The sequence below is a fragment of the Phyllostomus discolor genome, chromosome 5 (genome assembly GCF_004126475.2).
Source record: "Phyllostomus discolor isolate MPI-MPIP mPhyDis1 chromosome 5, mPhyDis1.pri.v3, whole genome shotgun sequence".
NCBI classification, from domain to species: domain Eukaryota; kingdom Metazoa; phylum Chordata; class Mammalia; order Chiroptera; family Phyllostomidae; genus Phyllostomus; species Phyllostomus discolor.
The window spans coordinates 89,801,535-89,828,158 of NC_040907.2; the positions used below are offsets into that span (position 1 = coordinate 89,801,535).

General features: G+C 36.5%; 1 protein-coding gene across 4 annotated transcripts in view; it reads right to left on the minus strand.

The window, feature by feature from the left end:
- EEF1E1 (eukaryotic translation elongation factor 1 epsilon 1) overlaps window positions 1–26,329 on the minus strand; it is a 59,372-nt gene extending 33,043 nt beyond the window's left edge. For 2 of the 4 annotated variants that reach the window (XR_004903330.1, XM_036026540.1), the window contains exons 1-3: window positions 26,208–26,329; window positions 20,476–20,676; window positions 11,723–11,818 (exon numbers count right to left, since the gene is read on the minus strand). Coding sequence is in view for 3 of the 4 variants with exons in the window: in XM_036026540.1 (XP_035882433.1) it covers window positions 11,723–11,818; window positions 20,476–20,676; window positions 26,208–26,291 (381 nt within the window). In the remaining variant the exon portion in view is untranslated. Of the gene's footprint in view, window positions 1–1,133; window positions 1,161–3,323; window positions 3,958–11,722; window positions 11,819–20,475; window positions 20,677–26,207 lie in introns of those variants that run through there. The other 2 variants (XM_036026541.1, XM_028513916.2) reach the window with 2 other exon arrangements.
- Window positions 26,330–26,624: the final 295 nt, after the last annotated feature.

A 26,624-nucleotide genomic window follows, 5' to 3' on the forward strand; every position in this document is an offset into this window, starting at 1 on the left:
TTGTCTTATCTCCGATAGGCTTACATCAAGAAGATGCCTCAGGGATTGCAGATGGGAAAAGACTAAAGAATTAAAGAATTTGACCTTAAATACTCCTTTACTGATCACTTTCTGTGTGCTGGCTCTGTGCTGGGTAATATTTATACACTGTCATTGCAAATTCAAAAACCATGAGATCAGTCAGTTTACCTCTACTTCATAAGAGGAATTTCATGTGCAGTGATTTAACCCTTTCTTATAAAACACTACTTTTGTGCTATAATTCACATATCATAAACCTAGCCATTTGAAGTGTACAAGTCAGTAGGTTTTAGTACATTCAGAGCTGTGTAACCACCTCATTTATTCTTAGGTATACACACACACATTTTATCTAATGTCTAGGGAAGCTTTTTTCTATGGTTGGTTAAAAACTAACTTCACAAATTGATTAAGCAGAACTTTACTAGCACATCAAGAAAATGGTTTATAGGTTAAGTAGGAGGCAGACACTTGTCTGAATTCCAGCCCTTGATACTTGGTTGTGTGACCTTAGGCAACTTTCATTATCAGGAAAAAGGGTTTAAAAATTAAATTCACTTAAAGCATGTAAAACGCTGCCTGACACATACCAAATGCTCAGTAAATGTTATTGTTGTTACTATTATTAAAAGTGCACATGAACCGATCCTTCTGGTAACCGAATATTGCAGGATCCTGAGAGTTTCTGAATCATGAAAATTTTAGTTAGTAAAAAGTATTTTTACTGTATTCTAATTTTTTGCAAATTGATGATCCATGGAATGTCAATGACTTAATAGTAAAAATATTTTACAAGTTGATTATTCGGCATTCAGAAGGCATTTTCCCACTTAAACACTACTTACTGTGACAGAGCCAGCTAGCTGCATACCCAGTTGCCTGCATAATAATCCCTTTCTTCCTTCTTCCTGTTTGACAGAACACAGACTTTATTCTGGATGGCAACGTGTGAGGTAAAGGACTACATTTCTGGATTCTGTCCAGCTGGGATACCAAAGAGATAGAGATATCGCTAAATAGGACTTCCAGGACTTAGTTGGGAGGGGAGGCTTTTGGCCTTCCTGTCTTCCTCTTTCTCTGGGTCTTGATCATGAACTGGATGTCTAGAGCTCTGATAGCCATCTTGACTAAAAACTGAACTTAAGAAAGAAAACTACATGTTCAATATGAAGAAAGGTGGGAGCTGACTGTGTAATAGCATGGACTGTCTTATCTTCTTTTACATGAGAGAACAACCTGCCTTAACATTTTCTGGTTATTGTGCATTATACAGCTGTACCTAATTTCAATTCACACTTTTTACTTTTTTTTTTCTTGGTCAACTCAAAATAGACTTAAAATACTATGTTCTTGCAACAAGCACTCACTGAGCATCTGCTGTTGTGTGCCAGTCATTGTTTTGAGAGCAGGAGAGGCAAGGAAAAAGAATCTCTGCTCTCAGGGAATTAAGTTTGGTGGAAGAGACAAATAATCAGAAATAGTATAATGCCAACAATGCCAGAAACAAGGGTAGGGAGAGAGGCTATCAAGTGAAAAGCAAAGAGAATTTTAGGCAGCAAAGTATCTGACAGAAATGACCCACAATGCATAGCAGTATTTCTATGAGGAAATGAATTGTTTCAATTTAGACACTGAAAACATTGTCTAGCGTTGGACAAGACGGAGCCAGGCTTTTTTGTATTTATGCCATCCCCTCATCCAGTAAGATCTAAGTTGGTAGAGGGAAGTTTTGGGACATAGGAACACCAGGTACCATCTGTTGAAGCAATGCTGTGCACTTCAATAAAGAATTAACCAACAGATGTTAGGATTCAGAGGGTTAAGACTCACAAGATATAAGTGGGAAGAGGGGACATTTGAAAAAAGAAGTAAATAGGTATCCTCCTACTCTTTCCTCACTGTGGACCTAACTTAAAGAAAAAAAATGAAATGGTTGGGATGAGAAAGCTGGGGAGACTATCTCTCGTCTACCCTGTCTGTCTGGGTCACCTGCAGTCCAGTGAAGAGAAGTGTGGAGACAGGAATAATTTGTAGCAGTGAACCGGAACATGTGGAATGCTGGAGCAGACTCAGCAGGGGCATGGAGTCAGAGACTGTGCCTGCCTCTAGGGCACACATACTAATTCCCAAGAGTAACTTGAGTCCTTTAGTCTCTGAAAGTGCAAATATAAGTTTATTGTTTCTAATTTAAAGGCCTCTTTATAAAATTAAAAATGCTTCTAAGGGCAATGAATTGTTAAATCCAATCCTGTAAAAATTGCCTTGATCTATTACAATATATTTAGATACTTGGCCTAGTAAATCTCTTGACTCAGTAACATGAAGGCCAAAAAATGTGGGACTCCTTAAAAAGAGAAAAATTTACTAATAGCCATAGGCTATCTCACATACATTCTCTCCTTTAATCCTCAGAGTTATCTTTGGTTTTACATTTTATTTTTATACACTTTCAGTAAATATGGTTAATTGATTTGCTTAAGGTCACAGGGCTAATAATAATGAAAGCAGGACTCAACCAAAGGGCTATTTCCTGTGTCTGCTCTTTCCACTTGAACTTTTACTTGTTTACTACTCCTTAGATTCAGCATCAGAGCCAGAACCAAAAATATTAAAGTGTTAAACAGTAAATCACTAGAAGACTATTTTTCTTATTATTTGGAAATATAAGTTCTTTAGCTCAATAATTACTTAATTATTCAGCCAGTAACACGTTGTATAGATTTGTTAAATAAAGTATCTCTGTTCCTTCTTTACAAGGGCTTCAACAGCAGCCTTTCTATGGGTTGGCTTTTATTTATTTTCCAGAAATCAGTTGCATTTTTACTTTATTTAAAAAAATTTATTGTATTTTTCCATTACCAGTTAACCTCCTTATATCCTCCTCCCCCCTGTAATCACCACACTGTTGTCCATGTCCTTGAGTCCTTTTTCTTTTTTGCTCAATCCCTCCGCCCCCTCACCTCCCCTTACAATAGCTGTGATCCTTGCTCTCTCTGAGTCAGTCTCTATTTTGCTTATTAGTTCAATTTGTTCATTATATTCCACATACGAGTGAAATCATATGGTCTTTGAGACATGGCTTTTAATTTAAAACATCTAGTAGCTATCAAGTCCAAAATTAGTGGGATAGCAGGATTTCCCATCTGTTTTTATCCACTGTATATTCCACTAAACCAAACAACAAAAAAAGAACCTTTAACTCAAGATAATGTATCTTATTCTAGCCCATGCTAGGGCAGTTCAGTAGTTAGTTTCACCTCAATGAATACTGATTACAGGAAAGAAACAAACAAACAAAAAAGATTTTTTCAACCACCTTTACTGGTTCACATAAATATTTGAAAACAAATACATGTGTCTTCTCTTTTTATCCATGGCACAATTTATTATAGATCTTAATAAACAAAGTACTGTAAATATTTATAAGGGGCAAATGAATTTTAAAATATGAAACAGGTCAATAAATAGCCATACAGGTCAACCATTAAAAGGATTATTTTTTTAAAAAAAATTAAGCCACTGATTTCAACTTTTATTAAAATAAATTTCATATAAAAACATGGTAATTTATAACTTGATCTTAACTCAAGTTTTGACAGCAGTTGAATTTTACATTAAAAAATTGCAAAATTTCAACTCAAGAACAAAACATCAGAACAAGTTTAAATTTTGAAAATTCTATCAACTTCAGCAAATAAAGAATTATGGTGTATCAGTTCACGTTAGTCCTCTGGTCCAGTATACACTTTCCATTTAAAATATGTCTAATCACTCTTCTGTACAACTGGGTAGCTTCTAGTGGGAATTAGTATATAGTCTGTTCTTGATGAAGACAACACTAGACAGGTGTTGCCTGATGCCTGGATAATGCTGAATGTGACAAAACCAGCGAGACACATTAAGATATTTTTCCTTTTCTTGAACTGTCAGGTCAACCTAAGTAGAGATTAAACACACACACACACACAACACAAATATTATATAAGCAAAACTATTAATATCATCAGAATAGGACATAGAAATTGGGGGGAAAAACCCCCAGTTCTCAAGGCCAACATGTTCAGATAGGAGTGAAAAATTTCAGACACTGGAAGAGCTATCCATTTGTTTAATGCCTTTATTTTCAGTTCAAAACCGAATGTGCTTTCTAGGGAAATCAAGTTTTCAACAAATGCCAATTTTACATTAATACAGGATCTGGAAGTCCAAAGAGTTTATTTTTTACTTTATTGTAAAGGAAAATAGGAGAAAGGGAATAGCTTTCAAAACACTAAGACATGGTTTTCTCTAATATGTTTGCGCAAACCTAAAAAAAGAAAGGTTTAGTGGCATCTAACATACTTAGCAAGGGAACACTATGTAAACTCATATATATGTGAGTACAGATACTTAAGGTATCTGGTGTATGTACATATGAACTACTGCTTCCTTTCTGTTAAACCCTGGGGAAAAACTTCTCTCAAGAAAACAATCAGCCATATAATTTTAAGTGAATATTGCTTAATACAAGAAGGGAGGGCTGTTTCCACTGGCAAATTCCTCAGATGAACAACAGACCTTCTAAATTCTGTTTGCAATAAAGCTGAACTCAACTCTATCTTCAGTGGATTAAACAGTTCACAGAATATACTATCAGGCTACAAGAATGCCCAGAGATTTGCTTGGAAAAGATGCAATAAAAACAGTTGTTGCCAATCATTTCACTGGGCTCAAAATCCAAAATAGGTTTTTGTCTAAGACAAATCTTAGTTTGGAACCACGAAGAATTGTCTGGTAAAGAGAAAATCAGTAGGGCAATAACAAATAGTTATGACCATGTAAATGCAGTGCAGTTCCTGCTCCTGTTGTTAATTCAACATTTATTTAATGGCTATAGCAAGTGTCTATAAAACATACAGAGATGCTTACACAAAGAAAAATACTTCAGTCACCCTCATGTGGTTCAAACCCACCAGCAGCCTGCTTGTTGGAAGGCACTTTCAGTGAGTTGGACGTCTCATCACTGCTCAGAATTTGGCATGTACATACTTGTGCTTATAGACAAATACTGTTAAGTTACTGGGTCAAGAACACTGAAGGATAAATCACTCTAGTATGTAATAATTATTACAGAATACAAAATAATATTAGCAACAAAAAGATAGACACATAGTATTTTCTCAGCAAATGTTTAAGTGAACTCCTATTTCCATTTTATATTTACTATGAACCCATTTAAAAAGAAAAATTAATTCAAGTTACCCTGCCTTCCTCTTTGCCTTTATGACAGCAGGATACTATTGTTTCAGTATTTGATCTTTTAACATTATCTTTGGTGGTCTGAACTATTTCTGAAAGCCCAGTTTACTTAAATTATTAACAATGAGAGTCTCACTGCTTCTGTTACATAAAAATTTAAGTTTTGGGTTTAAGTCCCACATGAAAGCTGCTATAGCAAATTGTAAGAAATATTCATTTAAGGGGGTGTAAGGTTCATTTAGTTATCAGATAAATGCTTCTATAACTGTTTCACCCACAATACAGTTAGTCTTGGCAGGAGATAAAAAAATTGGTCAAGAATGTCTTTTTTATGCAAAAGGTACCTTTTATTAAACAAGAATTCATGTCTTTACATGTAAAGAATTATGTTATTCCTGTCTGGTGTGCTGTACACATTTAAACAACCATTGTAGAATAAACTAAACATCAGTCTATATTTCAAAAGGTAAGATACTTTATAAAAGAGCTTTTTTGTTCTTTTTCTAAATCTTTACCATATGTGAACTTCACCAGTGATTTTGAAAGAAAATGTTAAATTTTTTAAAAAAGATCAACCACTAGTAAACATAGCTGCAAATCTAACAAGAAACATGGGTGAGTTCTCTAAATAAATAAAGAAAATTCAAAATCAACTTTAGAAAACCTCATTACTGATAGTTAAAGAAAACAGAAAAACATATTTTACTCCAACATGATTTTATGACCATTCACATCTGACCATTCTCTTATAATTTAGCTTCTCCAGAACATTCTTTTATGAAGTCTCCATGCAGCCATTTTTGTGAGATGTTATTTTCAGAATTAATTAAATGCACTGAGAAGAAAGCATTTCCAAACAATGAAGTACTAATGCTTGTTTGATCTATGTTGAATTTGGTCACTGAGATTTTGAAACAGGGTAAAAAGGGCAATGTATATTTACTGTTTACATTTTAGAACAGCGTCTGCTATCAGGGGGCTAGCATATGCTGCTACCAGGCTTATTATTGAAAATAACAAACTATAACACACCGCAAAATCATTATTCTTCAACTTAAAAATTTCATGTTTAGAGTCTCTAGTGTAAGGATTATAACAGACCCACTGTATAAAATAATTGTTATTCCAAGACCTTCTTGAATTTCATCTACCATTTTCCTATTTATCCTAATAATCTTTAACTAGATGATCTATTTCAGAGAATATGAATTTGTTCATTTTCCCTCAGAAAACTTTGCTAGAAATACACAGAGCTTTTCCACAACGTTCAAGTTACCACTTAACCTACTTTTAGTTTAAACTGCGGAGCTTATTCTTGAGTCTGAGAAAATGACTGACCTTGACTTGTTATCTTTGCTACTTTTTTGGGAGACAATCTATTTCAGAACTTACTGTAAACAAACAACACCAAACTTAGTCTTTTTAGAACTTTTTGGATGGGGTCCCCCTCAACTATTTCACTTACAATGTTGGCTTTCCCTCACCCTTTTTTAGTGGACTAGTTTGGGTCCCCTCCTCGACTTTGTACACAGGAAACACAATCCAATTGTTCTAGTTCCCACTTCCTGCTTCTCATTGGTCTGCATGCCAGTGTGTCTACAGTGATGCTTGGCTCTTTCTCTTTAACCATTCCTTTTTTATTTCTACTGGCACTCTATAACTAGTTTGAACTTTAAAGCCAAACAGATAATATTCTTAGTCAGTAATTTTCCAGGAAGACATGTGAGAAGCACTTGGAGGACCATTGCCGATCAGGGTGAAACGCTACCTTTCCAACTGGCACCACGCTGCCTTTGGGGCACATGTTATGGATTGAGTCCTGGACTGCTCCGCAGCTCTTTCTTTTCTTTCTAAAAGAATGACTTATCTCCATCAGTGTTCTGAACTTCAAAACAAATGGATTTCAGTTGATAAGAATCTTATATTCAAGCAGCACATAACCTTACAAAGGATTTTAACAATCTTGAGTAACAGTCTGTTCAGAGACTGCTATCTACTAGTGAAATCAGTTTAAGAAAGCAATGAGTCAGTGTTATGATAATAAACAGCCACACTAACTGGCAGTTTAACAAAGGAATAACAACATAATACTCCTTAGAGGGAATTTAGAAAGACCAGATCTTATAATTAGAGTATGTCAGCCACAACTAAAATTGGGTTCACACTGAAACAAAATACAGTAGGATTATTTGAAGACTTGAAGGTTCCCTGACTGCTATTTTGTACACTGCACTGATTACATTTTAAGTATTTAATAACATGAACAAATACATGAAAGAAGGAGGGCAAAAATAAATATACTGCCAAAGCAAACAGCACAGAAAACTGTGTGATGAATACGAGCAGGTAGCCGATCTGAACTTCACATCTACTCTGCCTGAATTTAATACCTAGTAATCATTTTGTTCTCATCGGGGAATATTTACATCTGACTCAACAGGGATGTCACTTAACACCACAGTGCAATTCTGTCACAGTACAGGTTATATAGTCTGTGAGGCATGTTCCTTGAGAAAATGTTTATCGCCCCCCCCCCCCCCCCCATGTACTTTGTCTGCACTTGGACCAGGTTGAGATGCTTTGGTTATAAACTCATTTTATGAACCCAAAAGGATGGCTAACTTAGTTATGTTTTTTAAAAGAAAAGCATAATATCCTTCATCATAATATCCTAGACACTCCATATAAAGAGGATATACACTTCAAAATAGGAACTATAGATAGGTACAGATCATTAAGTATTGTCAATGGAACCCTCATTTTAACGTGCAGCATTGAAACACTTCTAACCTGATTGAAAATCAAATGTCTTCGGAGGCAGCCAGACTCATAATTAAATAACTCTGCAGCTGGTATTATGAGTATTTTGCATTATGGAAACTTGACCTTGTTCACTCTGCTGGCAAAGAAATTCCACACAAGCCCCCTCCTGTTCAGAGTATTTCCTTTCCCTACTGCATGACCAGCATGAGCCCAAAGATAGAAAAATGTAAATTTATACTTGGTTTGTAAGAGCTACTCATCTTCATTATCATCTTTTTTTTTTTAAATTAGATGGGAGAAATGCTCGCCTTCTTAACGACAGCTTTATGCTAAATGAAGCCAGGCCTTTCGAGGGCCCTGACAGGCCTTCCTCAGCTTGTGAGAGGCATCACGTAGTTAGAGATGACATTTCTCTAACATTAACTTTAAAATTAAGTAATGCCACATTTAAATGTTTTTAAGATGTAAGTATATTGTTGTTTTTAGATATAAATTATCCTTGTTTCCCTCTATAAGGTGGCTTTGTTCACAGCACTGTGGTCTCACTCAAATCAAGTTATAGATTTCCCCAAGTTGAAAGACTTCTGGGTTTGCACCAGGAGAAAGATAGATACCTTAATAGCAAGCTTGCTCTTTACCTGAAGGCTTTTTGCACTTCAAAATGAGATTTTTTTAAAAAAAGCTACTAAAATATTTTGAATCAGAATGGAATCAAGAGGCTGGTGTGATCAAAGTATTTCAGCTCTACTTAAACTGTCTTGACATTTAAATATGATTACTTTAGACTTAATTATATTGAAGCATATAACTAAATATTATACTTCCACTATAAAGTTATACAACTTAAAATAGGAATATAAAGAGGAAAAGATTGCTAAATATTGCTAATCTCAACTAGCACTTAGCTGCACAAGGTACTGTGCTAGCAGCTGGGAGAGGTACAAAGGGAAATATGACATGATTCACCTCAATCTCCTTATTGCCCTTTAAATTGAGTCATTCCTTTTATGTACAGGGAACATCCATGCTGCTTTATTCCTGTTGGACCAGTGTAATTATCAATAGCCCCACTTTCACTAAAAAACGCATTGTTTTAGATGATAGATCACATGGCCATCCTACTTAAAAGCAATATTTAAAGTCAAACTTACAAGTTTTGCAAAACAATAAAAATTCCCTTGGAGAGCCAAAGTCATCCAAATTCAAAGATATTTTTCTGACAATTTCACAATTCTACATTCTAATTTTCTCTATATGCCTCTTTAACCGATCTCACAATATTCTAATCAGAAATTAGCATTAGATTCCACTTTCTCTTACTCATTAATTGCTTTCATGTAAAACAGTCTTCTCTCTTCAACGTGATCAAAAGTTGCTTGAAAATAGTTTTATACTTCTTTTGTGTCCCTCCAGTATAGTGTAATGGTGTACAAATATGAAATGTTACAACCTCTAACTCAAACAATTTATAATTTAAAAGATGGAGAAATTTTCTAAGACTTACAGTAAAAAATAAAACAAGCCAGAGCTAAGGTAGTCTGTGAGGTGCATAAAGAAATGGACGAGCCCTGGCTGGCATAGCTCAGTGGATTGAGCGCGGGCTGGGAACCAAAGTGTCCCAGGTTCGATTCCCAGCCAGGGTACATTCCTGGGTTGCAGGCCATAACCCCCAGCAACCGCACATTGATGTTTCTCTCCCTCCCTTTCCCTCTCTCTCTCTCTCTCTCTCTCTCCCCCCCCCTTCCTTCCCTCCCTAAAAATAAAATAAATAAAATCTTAAAAAAAAAAAAAAAGAAATGGACGGAGAGCACTTGAATATGCTTTAGGAGCCCAAGAAGACTTCCCCAAGGAAATTAGTGCTTGAACTGAGTGACACCTGAAATACAGATGAATTTGGGAGGAAAATAAGAGCTGGTCCAAGCAGCAAAAGAGAGGGACAGCACAAGAACACTGAGCAGGAATAGCAAAGGCAGAGGAGACATGTGGCTGACAGAGAGGCGTGTGGGGAGAATAATGACAATGAGGCCAGCAAGGGAGGCAGGGTCACATGACGAAGGGTCTCCTATCCCAGGCAGTGAGGAGCTACTTAAGTATTTTGAGAAAGACACAATCATAAGAAAAACTGCCCCAGTGGCAATAAAGATGGACCGTAAGAAACGAGACTGGTGGTAGGAAGACATTTCAATAGCCCAGACTGAAGATAATGAATTCTGGAACGAGGGCCAAGTCATCTAGGATCATAGCAAGAGACACACAGGAAAGGCATCCACAAGGTGGAAACAAGACCTCACTGACTGAATGAGTGAGGTGCGTGATACAGAAAAACATGTGAGTTCTTATTTTTCCACAGGGGAAGACAGGTGTTGGGAGGAGGTTTTAGGTACAGATGTAAGTACAAACTCTGGGCCAAACTACCTGGTTTGCAGACCTGGTTTTGCTGTTTACTTGGGTGATCGCAAAGCAGACATTTGATCTAATGCCTCAATTACTTCATTTGTACAATGGGGATGATAGCAGTGCCTATCTCACAGGTAGTTATAAGGATTAAATGAGTTAACATTTATAAAGCATACAGAATACAGCCTATATTTTGGTGCCATATAATTGTTTGTAAATAAATTTAAGATAGGAAACAGTTTAATGTAAAGAGATTGACCAGATACAGGGAAAAACTGAAGATACGAGAAAGAAAAGACGTAAAATTTGGGACCAGATCCAGAGAGTGGGCAGAAGGTAGAGGGGGAATTGAGGGAAGAGGCCAAATGAATGAATGGATTAGCTGAGGAAAAAAGCAAGATGATTCTTTCTGAGGCCAGAAAAAGGAGACACGATGAATGAGGATGTGCACATAGGCACAGCTGGAAGGTGAGTAAATTCATAGGCTGGCCTCTATTTTCCAGCTGAATAAGGGATGGGAGGCTCTTCGATAATGACCGCAGGTAAAGGGGCAGGCAGGAGCTTGAGCAAAGTGTTAAAGGTCTGGCTTTGCGCCTGGGAGGAATGAAAGAGCTGATCAGTGTAACAGACCTGCTGAAACTAGTATAAATTTGCAGTGGTATCAATCTGTAGAGTTGTAATATCTCCAGCAGAACGCAGCCTGGATATAGTATTGAAGGCATTTATTTAGACTGACCGAGAGTTGGGGATTTATAGGGAAATGGTGGTGAATATAAAGAGGAGCAAAGAAGTTGAAGATGCTATAATAAAAGGGTATAGTAGAAGTTTCACAAAAGTGGATCTAGGTTGGATGGGGAAGAAAGTATATAGGTTAAAAAAAGGAAGGGGTTACGAGGAAGAAAGTATATAGCTTAAAAAAAGAGAAGGGGGTTACTTCAGATAATGATGGGATTTAGGGAGTAAGAGATTGGGACTCAAGGATAAGAACTCACATAGAAGATGGGGTGATGGAATTAAGATGGAGAGGTGGGGTCCAGGTGATAATGAGAATCAAGTCCAAAAGGTGGCAAGAGAAGTAGTTGCAAAGAACAGAAGAAAGAACAGCAATCAAGCAGGTTAAGGAAGAGAAAGCAACTATGTTTGATGGACACATGGAAGGAGTATCTGCATAAAGTTCTTTGTATAAAAATTACTGCTTTCATTTTTATTTGATAAACTGAAAATTGAAACTTGATTTAAATTCAAGACAAAAAAATCATCTGAACATTACAGAAAAAAAGCTGATAGCTATTCAAATACTCACTATGAAGCGATGGAGTCCATAGTATAATAGGATATCTGCTAAGGTAAAATTATATCCTGTAAGGTAGACTTTATCTTCAAGATATGAATTAAGATCCTAGAAAAAAGAAAACCAAATATTTATTTAAAAAATAGTAATATTAAAGTTAACTCACATATCACTTGACTTTAAAACATTTAGAAGGCTATTAGAAAATAGAATATTGACATTTAGTTTAACAAATTATCTTTGACATTAATAAATTCAGATTCATTAAAAATCACAAATCATATAGTAATCACCTCATTTAAAAAATAGAGAAAATAATTTTAGTGTTATTTTAAAAAAATAAGAAAACATTAAAAATGATATTTAAAGTGATCATTTCAAACTCCCAATTTTATTTGTTTGGGGGAGGGTGGAACATTTTGTAAATCATGCTGTTAGATTAATTTTTTCCATTAAAGTATAAAAAGCTTCCTCAACAATTTCTAACCCTTAAAAGAATTATAATTTATTGGCTTGCATTTTTATACATATATATTTTAAAAATTTTAATTGCAGTAGAATAATACATAAGATTTACCATCTTAACCACTTTTAACTGTATAATTCAGTACATGTTAAGGGTATTCACACTGTTGTGCAACCAATCTTCAGAATTTTGTCATCTTGCAAAACAAAAACTCTATTAAAAACTACCCATTTCTCCCTCACCCCAGGCCCTGGCAATTGCCAGTCTTCTGTTTCCATGAATTTGACTACTTCGGATACAGCATATAAGTGGAATCAGATTATTTGACATATGCAACTAGCTTATTTCACTTAGTTTGTGTTCTTCCTGGTTCACTCATGTTGTAGCATGTGTCAGAATTTCCTTCCCCTCTAAGGCTGAAAATTATTCCACTGTATGGATACACCACACTTTGTTTATCCATTCATCTGTCAATGGACACTTGTGCTGTTTTCACTGCTTGACTACTGTGAGTAATAATGCTATGAACATGGGTGTACATATATTTGTCTGAGACCCAGTTTGGGTATACAAGTGTATCTGCAAGTGGAATAACTGGATCATATGGTAATTGTATTTTTAAAAATTATTTATTTTTAGAAAGAGGGGAAAGGAGGGAGAGAAACATCCCATGTGTGAAAGATGCATTGATCAGTTGCTTCTAGTACTCCCCCAGCTGGGGGCCTGGCACGCAACCCAGCCATGTGCCCTTGACTGGAAATTGAACCAGCAACCTTTTGGTTCACAGACTGGCATTCAATCCATTGAGCCACACCAGCCAGGGCTGGTAATTGTATTCTTAATGTTTTGAGCAAAAACTGTACTTTTTAATTTTAGCTGTACCATTTTATATTCTCAATAATGCACAAGTTTTCTAATTTCTCCATACCCTTATCAACATTGTTATTTTCTGTATTTTGGTACTCACCAACTTAGTGCATGTGAGGTGATTATCTTATTGTGGTTTTGATTTACATTTACCTAATTATTATTAATGTTGAGCATCTTTTCATATGCTTCTTAGCTTTGTATATCTTATCTGAAGAAATGCCTACTCAGGTCCTTTGTTCATTTTTTCATTGGGCTCTTAGTTTTTCTTGGTTGAATTGCAGGAGTTCTTTATACAGGGTCTGGTGCAAATAACGCCCATTTTTTTTATTACAAAACCTTTTATTACAAAATCATAAGCATGTAATTCTGTAACATAACATCACACTCAAGCACACCATATGACATTTTAGTGAAATGTTCAAATTAAAACTATAAATTATCATACCCATATTACCCTACCAACCACACTGAAGCAGGCCTTACTTCTGTCATACACTGTATATTCTGTGTTTTAACCCTTTAATAGATATGTAATTTGCAAATATTTTTTCCCATTCCATGGGTTGCCTCTTCACTCTGTTGACTGTGTCTGTTGATGAACAAAAGTTTTAAATTTTGATACAGTCCAGAATTTTTATGTTTGATGCCTGTGCTTTGGTTCAATCCAAGAAATCACTGTCACATCAAATGATGTGATATTTTCTCCTATGTTTTCTTCTAAGAGTTTTAGTGTTAAGTCTATGTTTAGGACTTTCCATTTTGAGTTAATTTTTATATATTGTGTATGGTAAGGGTTAAATTCATTCTTTTGCAAATGGATATTTAATTTTTCTAACACCTCAAAGACCCCAGTTTTAAACACCATTTAAAGCTACACAAAGTTCTATCATTTGTCCTCTAGATAATTATCAATTTTTAAAAGGTTAAATATAACCCTGGCTGGCGTAGCTCAGTGGATTGAGCTCGGGCTGTGAACCAAAGTGTCGCAGGTTCGATTCCCAGTCAGGGTACATGCCTGGGTTGCAGGCCATGACCCCCAGCAACCGCACATTGATGTCTCTATGTCTCTGTCTCTGTCTCTCTGTCTCTCTCTTTCTCCCTCCCTTCCCTCTCTAAAAAGAAATAAATAAAATCTTTAAAAAATGTATTAAAAAGGTTAAATTATACAAAAGTTCATTTAACATCATTACAGAAAAAAAATCCTAATATGCACTGAGCTCCCTAAATAACCAATAGGTACTGTGAAGGAAAAAATATTAAAGTACATGTTAAAAAAATAATATAAAACATCTTAAAAGATCCTAATCTAATGTGCAGTATTGTCTGAAATATCAGTATGAATTAATCAATTAATTTCCTGAGAAAAGAAAAACTCTAGATTAAAAAAAATATGAATATTTTGGTCCCTTTCAGATTTAATATATAATTTAATGGCACAGGAATTTATGTTTACTTACCTTTAAATTAAATAAGACAAAATGTCTGTATAAACTTTAGAGAAAAGTTTATAAGTAAGTTATGTGAATTATCGTCAGATAGTCTCACAGACTCCTCTAAAGACTAGTTGTAAAATGCTGCCTAGCAGGCAATAGCATTTATTCTGGAAAAATTTCTTAAACTGTAGAGACAGCATTTTGTTTTCTTAAATCACATTCCAAATGTCTGGCACACAGTGGTTCAGCTATCAGTAAATGTTACCAAAATTGAATTTAATCTCTTTAAATTCACCACACCTTCATTTACAGACAGTAATTTTCAAAATGCCATAAGACTATGGACTGGTAGAGGTGTTACAGATGAGGGCATAAAGAAATGTGTACATAAATAAGGTGATTAAAATCTGGGTAGGAAGCGTAAAATTAAGAGCTACCACTTAAATTCTATATAATCTGTTGAATGGAGATCATTTCTCTCCAAATGTCTTCCAGTAAAACAACTTTGATAATGTATAAAAATAAAATAAAAATATCTTTATTTAATTCTAAGAAGCATTTTAAAATAAGGTCTGAAACAATAATTTAACACTCCTTAATGTAGTATATATATTCTTAAAGTAAAATCTATATAAATGTTTTCTTTATACAGACCCTTAAGGTTAACTGAAGTAAAAAAAATTATGATTAGGTAATATTTTTCTGATTAGTGACTTTAGTGTCTTCCACTTATTTCCTTTTTTTTCTTACAAGTCTTTCTGATGTTATCGCCAAACTTTTAGAAAAATTATTTCCCCTTATAGAGTTCCACCTGATTTTTCTTTTTCTTCTTATCTAATATTGAAAAAGCAATATAAAATATATATCCTCCATCTAGATTCAACATGTAGTGTTTTGCAATACCTGTTGTTTAAAATTACATATTACCTTAATTATGAGTCATTTAAATTCAGAACTGTGGTTTCAGTAATGAAATGTAACTCTAGAGTAACAATTAACCCTTTCATAATATCCTAATAGCAAGAATTTAAAAAATAATAAAAAAATAATAGCCCGGTCTAAAATGGACAAATACATACATATAAGCAATTTTTTAAAATAATGAAAATGCTCATAAGCATTATGAAAAAATGCCAAAGATTAATAATTTTACAAAGAACACAAAATAAACTTATTTGTTCACTTTTTGGTTTATTTGTTTTGGCAATGAAACTAGGGTGGTGAAGGAAAAAAGGGTAATATCCATGTCAGCAAGGGTTTGTGGAAAGTAACCCTCACATACCACCAAACTGTAAAAACACATTTTTCTGGAGGACAAATGAGCAGCATATCCTTAAAAATGTACATAGTTTTGGCTCAGCAACTTCCCCTGCAGGAATTAACTAAGGAAACAAATGAGAAAGTGTTAAAACATTTAGCAGTAATCTATTATAACTCCATAGGGATAGACTATTTAAATTCTGGTACAACTATATGATGGAATATTAACAGGTTATCAAAAAAGATAGTAAAAGTGAATATTTATGGACATGTAAAGATGTTCACAGAACAGTCAGTAAAAAAAATAAGTTAGTGTTCAGTAACTGCCAATTTTAAAAATAAAACACATGTATATATGAAAAGAAAAAGTATGGAATACTAAAGGGGTTCAAAAAATATTTGATGACTGAACATAAATGTTATGTAACAGTTCTCTCTTGTTGGAACTACAAATGCCTGAGATTCCTTCTATTTTCTTATTTATATTTCCTAATTCTATAATAAATATCTAATAAATATCTAATAATATCTAATGTCTTTACTATCGTAAAATACCAAAAAGCAAAACAAAAAAGAATATAACAACCCTTTCTAATCTGTGCTCATATGGCCAAAAATCACATTGCAGCCCACCATCTATATATTGCCTCTCCCCTGGTCCAAGTTCTGTTAAAGCAGGGACTGTGTCTGATGGTTGGGTTCGCTGTACCACTAGCTCCTAGAACTGTATCTGACACATCATTACAGGTGCAGATGAGCAAACAGTGGCAGAGCAAGGACCACAACCGAGATCTCCCAGTTCCTCATACATTTCAAAAACAATAATAGTTCCAGTCAGATTGTCACAACTGAAATTTCAGATAATGAGATTTACATATCCCAGATACATTTTAGTAGAATTACTTTTTATGTTCCTAATAGCAAATCTAGCCTTTGACCTTAAAAACCCAATTCAATAAAATCCTGTTCCTATCTCTCAGAATTAAGTACTTTATTAGTATCTTTTTTTGGGAAGAAAACTATAAGAGATAGTTACAATTATTTTTTTATTTGCCTGAAATCTCACATTCACTTAGAAGGAAGACTTGCTTATTCCCCTCTGGAAATGCTGTGGAGCATGGCAGGGGGCAGCAGGAAGGGTTGGCATGAATGTTAAGAATGAACAGTTACCATGACAGGCCTATGAAGAAACAGGCCTGAAATTTATTTTCTACCAGTTCTAACGATAGTACCTATCAAGAACATAGTTTAAAGCATTTCTCCCAGAGTGATAAACGAAAAACTTTCAGTACTATAAGATCTTTTTGTACAACTTATATGACCAATTTATATGACAATGGAAGTAAAATTAGGAGACAGAATAAAATTGGAGGTTCCTGCAATGATATTTGGTTGTCTGGGTAATCTCTAAGATTCCTTTAAATGTTAAACTTTTAGAAATTTTTCTTAATTTGCTTTATTTTTATAAAAATAATTAACAAGCCCTGGCTGGCATAGCTCAGTGGATTGAGTGCAGGCTGGGAACCAAAGTGTCCCAGGTTCGATTCCCAGCCAGGGTACATGCCTGGGTTGCAGGCCATAACCCCCAGTAACCGCACATTGATGTTTCTCTCTCTCTCTCTCTCTATCTCCCTCCCTCCCTTCCCTCTCTAAAAATGAAATAAAATCTTTAAAAAAAGAAAATTAACAAAAATAGGACTTCTGGCCAAGGTGGAGGCGGAGGTAGACACACTGTGCCTCCTCACACAACCAAAAGAAGGACAACAACAACTTAGAAACAAATTAAAAGCCAGAACTGACCGAAAATTGAACTATATGGAAGTCCCACAACCAAGGAGTTAAAATAGACACATTCATCCAGACTGGTAGCAGGGGTGGAGTCAGGTGGCTGGGGGGAGAGGGGTCGAAAAAAAAAAAAAAAAGAAAAGAAAGAAAGAAAAAGAAAAAAAAAAAGGTGGCGCCAGGTGCACAAGACAGCAGCTAACAAACACCTGGTGTGCAAGACGGCAGCGGATGGACCCAGGGCATGCAGACAGCGGCTGGCAGACCCCGGGCACAGGGTGGCAACAGGCAGATCAAGCAAGGTGGCTGGCTGATCGGCTGTTCCACACTCACGCACAGATAAACCAGACAAAACTGGGGAGCGAGACATACCACGTAACGCAGGGTCACAACTCGGGGAAATAAAGCCTTAAAACACCATTTGAAAACACCTGTGGGAGTTGAGGTGCTAGGAGAGACTCCCAGCCTCACAGGAGAATTCATTGCAGAGACCCACAGGGTCCTAGAATGTGCACAAGCCCACTCACACGGAAACCAGCACCAGAAGGGCCCAGTTTGCTTGGGGGAAGTGGCAGAAGGGACTGAAATCCGACAGAGAATGGGGCAAGCACCATTGTTCCCTCTTGGACCCCACCCCCACATACAGCATCACAAGCCAGCCATGTGGGTTGTCCCACCCTGGTGAACACCTAAGGCTCTGCCCCTCATATATAACAGGTACAATAAGACAAAAAAAAAAAAAAAAAAAAAAAAGGCCCAAACAGAAGAACAGATCAAAGATGCATAGCAAATACAACTTAAGTGACCAAGAGATAACCAAACTATTAGATGCACAGTTCAAAACACTGGTGGTCAGGATGCTCACAGAATTGGTTGAATTTGGTTGCAAATCAGATGAAAAAATGAAGGCTACAATAAGTGAAATGAAGGAAAATGTGCAGGGAACCAATAGTGATGGGATGGAAACTGGGACTCAAATCAATGGAGTGCACCAGAAGGAAGAAAAAAACAACCAAACAGAAAAGAAGGAAGAAACAAGAATTCAAAAAAATGAGGAGAGGCTTAGGAACCTCCAGGACATCTTTAAATGATCCAACATCCAAATTACAGGGGTACCAGAAAGGGAAGAAGAGCAACAAGTGGAAAAGTTATTTCAACAAATAATAAAGGAGAACTTCCCCAATCTGGCAAAGGAAATAGACTTCCAGGAAGTCCAGGAAGCTCAGAGAGTCCCAAAGAAGTTGGACCCAAGGAGGAACACACCAAGGCACATCATAATTACATTAGCCAAGATTAAAATGAAGGAGAGAATCCTAGAAGCAGCAAGAGATAAGGAGACAGTCACCTACAAAGGAGATCCCATCAGACTGTCAGCTGATTTCTCAGAAGAGACCTTACAGGCAAGAAGGGGCTGGAAAGAAGTATTCCAAGTCATGAAAGGCAAGGACCTACATCCAAGATTGCTCTATCCAGCAAAACTTTCCTTTAGAATGGAAGGGCAGATAAAGTGCTTCTCAGATAAGGTCAAGTTAAAGGAGTTCACCATCACCAAGCCCTTATTACATGAAATGTTAAAGGGACTTATCTAAGAAAAAGAAGATAAAAAACATGTACAGTAAAATGACAGCAAACTCACAATTATTAACAACCACACCTAAAAGAAAAACAAAAGCAAACAACTAGAACAGGAATGGAACCACAGAAATGGAGATCACACGGAGGGTTAGCAACAGGAGAGTGGGAGGAGGAGAGAGGGGGAAAAGGTATGGAGAATAAGTAGCATAGATGGTAGGCAAAAAATAGACAGGGGGAGGGCAAGAATAGTATGGGAAATGTAGAAACTAAAGAACTTATGACACATGGACATGAACTAATGGGGGGAAATGTGGGTGGGAGAGGGTGTACAGGGTGGAGGAAAATGAGGGGGGAAATGGGACAAATATAATAGCATAATCAATAAAATATATTAAAAAATAATTAACAAAAAAATAATTTCATTTGGAATGTTTTCCATTCTTGGTGACTCTGGAACCACATTCAGTTTCTATTTTATATCAATATAGTCTTTTATTCTAATGTGATTTCTTCAGAAAGAAAATATAAATCCTAATGCATTAAGTCAAGGGAAGGAAATGTGGGCTTTCTTATATCAATCTTGACAGTTTTTTCTAAACTATAATCCCTAAAGATTCTGATTCCCCCTGTCTGTGAGAACGTAGTTTATCGATAGGAAATCACGGTTGCCTGGTGGAAAAATAAATATTAAGCCATCACATTATTAAAAAAAAAATCTAGCCCTGGCTGGTGTGGCTCAGTGGATTGAGTGCCGGCCTGAGAACCATAGAGTCACCAGGTCGATGCTAAGTCAGGGCACATGCCTGGGTTGTGGGCCAGGACACAATTTAAAAATCTTTTTTAAAAAGATTTTATTTATTTATTTTTAGAGAGGGAAGGGAGGGAGAAAGAGAGAAAGAGAGAAAGATCAATGTGCGATTGCTGGGGGCCGTGGCCTGCAACCCAGGCATGTGCCCTGACTGGGAATCGAACCTGCAATGCTTTGGTTTGCAGCCCGAGCTCAATCCACTGAGCTACGCCAGCCAAGGCTAAATAAATAAATCCTAAAAAAAAATCTTACCAAGCTATAATTATTGACTATGATAAGTTATACGAAGGAAAAGTACAGGATGCCATATGATGAAGGAAGAGGATATAGAACAAGGAACGGCACTTGTTTGAAAGAAAGGTAGTCAAGGTTTTTGAGAAAGGGGTATCCAAGCTGAGATCTGAAGGTGTAAGGCTGGCAGAGTCTGTTTAGGCAAAGGTAATAACAGATACGAGCTGCCCTGGGGCAGAAGGAAATGAGGGCCTATAGCTTCACTACTGTATCTCAGGCAAGAGAGAGTCTTGTTATTAATAGTTCATTCATTTCAGCCTATAAAGAGAAGTCACAATACCTTCAACAGAATGCGGATATCATCTTTATTGGAGTTTCCATCTACTCGAGTTACTCTGTATTCTAACCATTGTTGAACTATTGCTTTTTCTTCTGCAGTGCTGCCAAGCAAATACTCTTTGTTGGCTTGCTTGACTAGATGAGCTGCTATAGTAGTCAATCCTGTTAGACTTGGACCATTGTTTGTTTGAAGAACTGGAATCTTAAAAAGAAAAAGAAGTTCTTCAGGTAACTTTTAAAAACAAATACTATCACAACTGCAATTCTAAGTAACTGCTAAATCTCCCAACTGTTTTTCAAATATTCTTAAGATTTTACTTTAAGATAGTAAATTACATACTACATTATGTAAATAAGTCAGGAACATGGCAGCTATCTAATTTATATTTGATAATAGATGATGATGAAACTGGTAGTAACATTATAAAAATCAGTAATACTGTATGTACAAAAAGAGAAAATGAAAATCATAGTAGCATGCATTAATTTCAATCAAGTTTACCCATATCCTATTTTATTTTAGCAAAGTGAACACATACTTAAATAAACCCACCTTCTGTAATAACAAAAACAAGGTTTTAGTAACACTGAGTTCATACTGATATACTGGATGGGCCAGAAAGTTGTTTAGCTTTTTCCATACAATAGTTCTAGTAGTGCTTAGTTGTCTTTAACTTCATTCAAAACAATTTTGTTAGATTGTATTGTGACAGCTGTCATATCAGTAAGCATTAAAAAAACTTATCAAAATTGGTGAATTTTTGTGTAGTCATTTTAATACTGAAGATGAAAGAAAACATGCAACATTTTTGGCATATTATGCTTTATTATTTCAAGAAAGGCAAAAATGCAACTGAATTACAAAAAAAGATTTGTGTAGTATATGGCAAAGATGCTGTAACTGATCAAACATGTCAAAAGTGGTTTGAGAAGTTTCTTGGTACTATTGACATTTTGGCCAAATAATTCTTTGCTCTGGGGCTGTCTTATGTATTGTAAGACGTTTAGCGCAGCACCCCTCGCCTCTTCTCACTAGAAGCCAATAGCTGAAGATAACATACTCAAAATATCCAAACCAATAAAGTTATCAGTGAAAACGAAAAATGTATTTTACGAAAAAAAATAAGTAGACTTTTTGGCCAACCCAATAGTTAGAACCACCAAATGGGATCTAGGCCGGTTTTAATGATACATGATCTAATATAATTACCTATCTCATTAATTAGGTATGGACTGTGACAGTGATTTTGTTGTCATGGACTGCATATTCATCCATTTTGGAGACATTCACTCTAAATGTTGGCCCATATTTCATATTTAAAAAAAAACAGTGCAAAATATAATTGGGGTTACTGATAATAAAGTCTGGGCTTTAGGTAATCATCTGAAAAATACCGCTACTTTTCATGTTTCCCCTCTAATAACAGCAACGGTCAGATCATAAAAAATTGCTAACTGATATAAATGTTCTTGATATACAACTTAGTGAAGCACTGTAAGAAATTAAAAGAAAATGCGAAGTATCATCCAAGGGGGAGACCAATCATTATAAGTAACAAGAATACAATCTAAATGACCTATGCAAATCAAAAAAGCATATATTCTTGGGAAGACTGCTGCTCTTTTTAGCCATGAAATAGTATCTTATATCTGTCTAGTGATTTACACTTTTGAGGACACTCTCATATCTAGGTCAACAGGACTCTGTGACATATATGGGAGATTAACATTTCATGGCTACAGAGGCAAAGGTTACTCACTGAAAGGTAAAGGAAGTAACTACTTTCCACTTCTTCACCTACTACTAAAGTTCAGATGGAGTGAAAAATTGTAAGTGGATTTTTATCTGCATGAGGGGTTGGTACCTTAAATCTCCACATGGTCAACAGTATATCTCATTCACTATTTAGCTCCTTGAATTCTCACTTTCGCCTTCACAATCAAATAAAATTACTACCTGTAAGATAATCGATAACTTCCTTAAAAATGTATTAAAGGAAAATAATAGGGAACCCTTTGGAGTTGTTGGTAATGTTCTATTCCCTTGCCTATGTGGTTATCTGGATGTGTTCCCTTTGTGGTAACTCACTGAGATTTATATGTTTTTCTGAATGTGTGTTAATCTTGGAAGGAAGGAAGGCAGGGAGAGAAGGAGGGAAGCTAGGAGGGAGGGAGTAAGGGTACAGAGGGGAGGGGAGGAGAAGGGAGGGGAGAGGAGGGGACCAATGAACTTGCAACTATGAGTATGTGTGGGAGCCGGGTAGGGGGAGAATTCTAAAAAGAATTATTAGTAAAAATAAATTATGTATAACCACAAAACACTAACTCAAAAAGGCTCCCAGTTATCTTCTCATCTAGTCATTATCATTACATCTTCTAAGATAAGTAATCTCATCCTCATTTTACAGATAAAGAACCAAGGTCAGCAGGAATGGTAGAGTCAAGTTTAAATAAAATACAATTGGCTCCAAAGTCCATTCTGTTTTCTTTACACAGACTATAGAAATCTTACACAGTTGCAACCATGGGAAACATACTATTTCCATATTCATTTTAGGGTTCCATGATTTTCAAGTAATCACTAAAAAAAAAAAAAAAAAAGATTTTACTTATCTTTAGAGAGAGTAGGGAAGGAGAAAGAGAGGGAGAGAAACATTGGTCACTAGCCTCCCAACCAGTGGGCCAGGCCCTCAACCCAGGCATATGCCCTGACTAGGAATTGAACCTGCAGTCTTTCACTTTGCAAGACAATGCTCAACTAACTGAATCATGTTGGTAAGGGCCGATTAATCACTTTTAATGTCTATATAAGTAATATTCTAATGTGCTGATGTACTGTGATTTAATGAACCATTTTCCTAGAGTGAGACTTCTGAACTGTTTTCAATTTTTTAATCACCATCGGTAATGCTGCAGAGAATACCTAATTGCTGGCTACTGCTGTCAACTGTCTTCCAAAAACAAAAACAAACAAAAACAAACAAAAACCCACCGAATATTATCAGATGTCCTCATCCCTTCTCCAAACCCATAAATAGAAACCTTCAATAGCTGTTCTTCACCCCCCACAATACCCTGAATTCCAAAGCCTTCACAATTGGGCCTCGAAGTATAATTTTGGGTTTACCTTGCATTGCATCACCACCATATTCCTCTACTCGTTGCCCCAAACTTCTCAATCTTCCATAATTTATTGGTCTTACACAACTTAAAAACCAACTTTTCTGTGAGGTTTACAAACCCATTCTTATAGTCAGAATTAACTTTCTTCTCCAACCCCCTAAACAATGCTTACCGCCATTTAGTAAACATTCTGCTCTGCTTTAAATTAGCTGCCGATGACTGTTTCTTATACTAGATAGTAAGATCCCTCAAGGCAAGTCTCATCTCTAAGCGATGTTTTCTAAAAAATAGAAACCAAACTAGTGAATACTGGCTGAACAGAAGGAATCAGCATGAAGCCTGAGAAAAAGCAAAAGCAGGGGTCACTTTGGCTCAGATGTCTACTCTGCCATCAGTCACTGGGCAGCTGATCTTAAGCAAGTTGTGGACCCATTGTAGACTTCAGTTTAACTTATGTGTAAGAACTACAATACATTGCTTTTAAGACAAGATTTTAACAGGGGCGAAATGAAGAACATAAAATAAACACCATTCAGAAAAAAATCTCAAGGAGGCAATATATATATATATTGATATATATATATATATTGATATATATATATATATATATCCATATTTTTGGACCATAAGACGCACGTAGGTTTTAGAGAAAAATAGGAAAAAATTTTTTGAAGCAAAAAAATGTGGTAAAATATTTAATAACATAAATAACATAATATTTCACCAATGTAAATGTAAACAGAACTCAACAGCAGCATTAATAACCATTATTCCTCCCAAATTAGGGGTGGGGGTTGCATCTTATAGTCAGAAAAATACGGTGGTTACGTACTACGTTATGATGTTCTGGTCAATGACAGATTGCATACACAATGGTGGTCCCATAAGATAATAATGAAGCTAAAAAATTCCTATTGCTAGTGGTATTATAGCTATCATCAATAGAGGAATGTTTATGGTGATTTATCTGCTTCCAAGCAAATCTATTATAAAAACAATAAAAACCATGCAAACCACCATGGACATATTTCTGAAAAGAGTGACTCTTCATCAAGAAGAGCCTCAGGCAAATCCTTCAGGAGATGTTCCAGAAGGGGGATTGATACCATAGGAGATGACAGCTCTATCTGTGTTATTGTCCCCGAAGACCTTCCAGTGGGACAAGATGTGTAGGTGGAAGGCAGTGATACTGCTCATCCTGACCCTGTTTGGGCCTAGGCTAATGTGTGTATGTCTCAGTTTTTAACACAAACGTTTAAAAAGTAAAAAAAAATAAAATAAAAAATTTTAAAATAGAAAAAGTCTTATAGAATAGGGAAGAAAAAGTATTTTTGGAAGCTGTATGTCTGTATTTTAAGCTAAGTGTTCCTATGAGCCAAAGGTTTTTAAAAATTTAAGTTTATAATGTAAGAAATTACAGTAACCTAAGATTAATTCATTATTGAAGAAATTTTTTCTTATAAATCTAACGTAGCCTAAGTGTACAGTGCTTATAAATTCTACACAAGTATACACTAATCTCCTAGGCCTTCACATTCATGCACCACTAACTCACTGACTCAGAGCAACTTCCAGTCCTGCAAGCTCCATTCAGGTAAATGCCCTACACAGGTGTACCATTTAAAAAAAATCTTTTATACCATATCTTTACTTTTCTATGGTTAGAGAGACAAATACTTATCATTATATTCCAATTGCCTACAGTACAGAGACATGCTGTACAGGTTTGTAGCTTAACAGCAATAGCCCATACGATGTAGCCCAGGTGTGTAGTAGGCTATAAATAAATCTAGGTTTGTGTGTCACTCCATCACGTTCTCCCAAGGATGAAATCGCCTAGCCAGGCATAATCTTTGAAGGTATCCCCACCATTAAGCAATGCAGACTGTACATACAAAGTTATCTTCACACATATCTCTTCCTCTAGATTCCCTCAACAGCAAACAACGATCTTTATAAAACACAACCGTCCTTCAATGCCTTGAGAAATCTTGGTCCTTATACCTCACCAGTCAAGCTCATAGTTTTTCTCTTTCATTCTCTGCACGTCGCATACTGAAATTGATACACAGGCCTCAGAAAAGCCTTCCCTGAATCTTCCAGGTTGGGCTAAGATCTCTGTGTTCTCTAAACCGTCTACGCTTCAATGTAACTATTCAGTATTGTAATGAAAATAACTGCAATGTTTGTCTACCCAGCTAAAAACGCAAGCTTCCCGAGAAGGAGAGTGCCAGGCTCAGCACAGCACTGACTACTAGGCACTCTGTTAGCTCTCTGGAGTAGCTGTGTAATAATGAATGAAAGGTACTCGTTTAGTAACTGTCATTGAACGCAAACGCAGAACCTCCAGGTTGATATATCTACCTTTGGGGACCTTCTTCTTTTTTCTCGGACTAGGATAAGAATTTACCAGAAGAAAAATGTTCCCTGTTCCCTTTCCGGGACCTAGGGCTGCAGGAAGAGGCCCAGAGGCTCCAGCCCGCCCCGCGGCGCCGACACGTGGGGCCGCAACCTCCCTCAGTCCGCCTCTGCCGGCCAGCCGGTCCTACCATTGCTCAGCAGGCACCGCAACCCACAGCTCTTCCCCTCCACGACCCTTCTGCTTCTCACCTGGCGCTCGCCCTGAGCACTGTATTTGTTTCCTTTACTCAGCCCCAGGGACTTCTCCAGCAGCGCCAACTCAGCGGCCGCCATCTTCCGGTCTGAGCTGCCGGCAGGGGCGGAACCAGGATAGCAAGGATCTCTGGCATTGGCGGAGAGAAAAGGCCCGCCCACAAAACTCTCTGGCTATTGGCTGAACGAGGGCGTGGAAGGCGGGCCTGAGCGCACGAGGCGGCGCCGAGGGAAGGGAAAGGGCGTGTTGTGAGACAGGTGTAGGGGTGATGGTTCGGTGTTCAGAAATCGTGGAGCTCTTGAGGCTGTACCTGCAGAGCCAGGCTTTGGTTGCCCCAGTAGACTGACTTTAACTACTTACAAACGGCAGGCTGTTGGCTTGACTGCTAGTTAACTATCATTTATACGTAATTG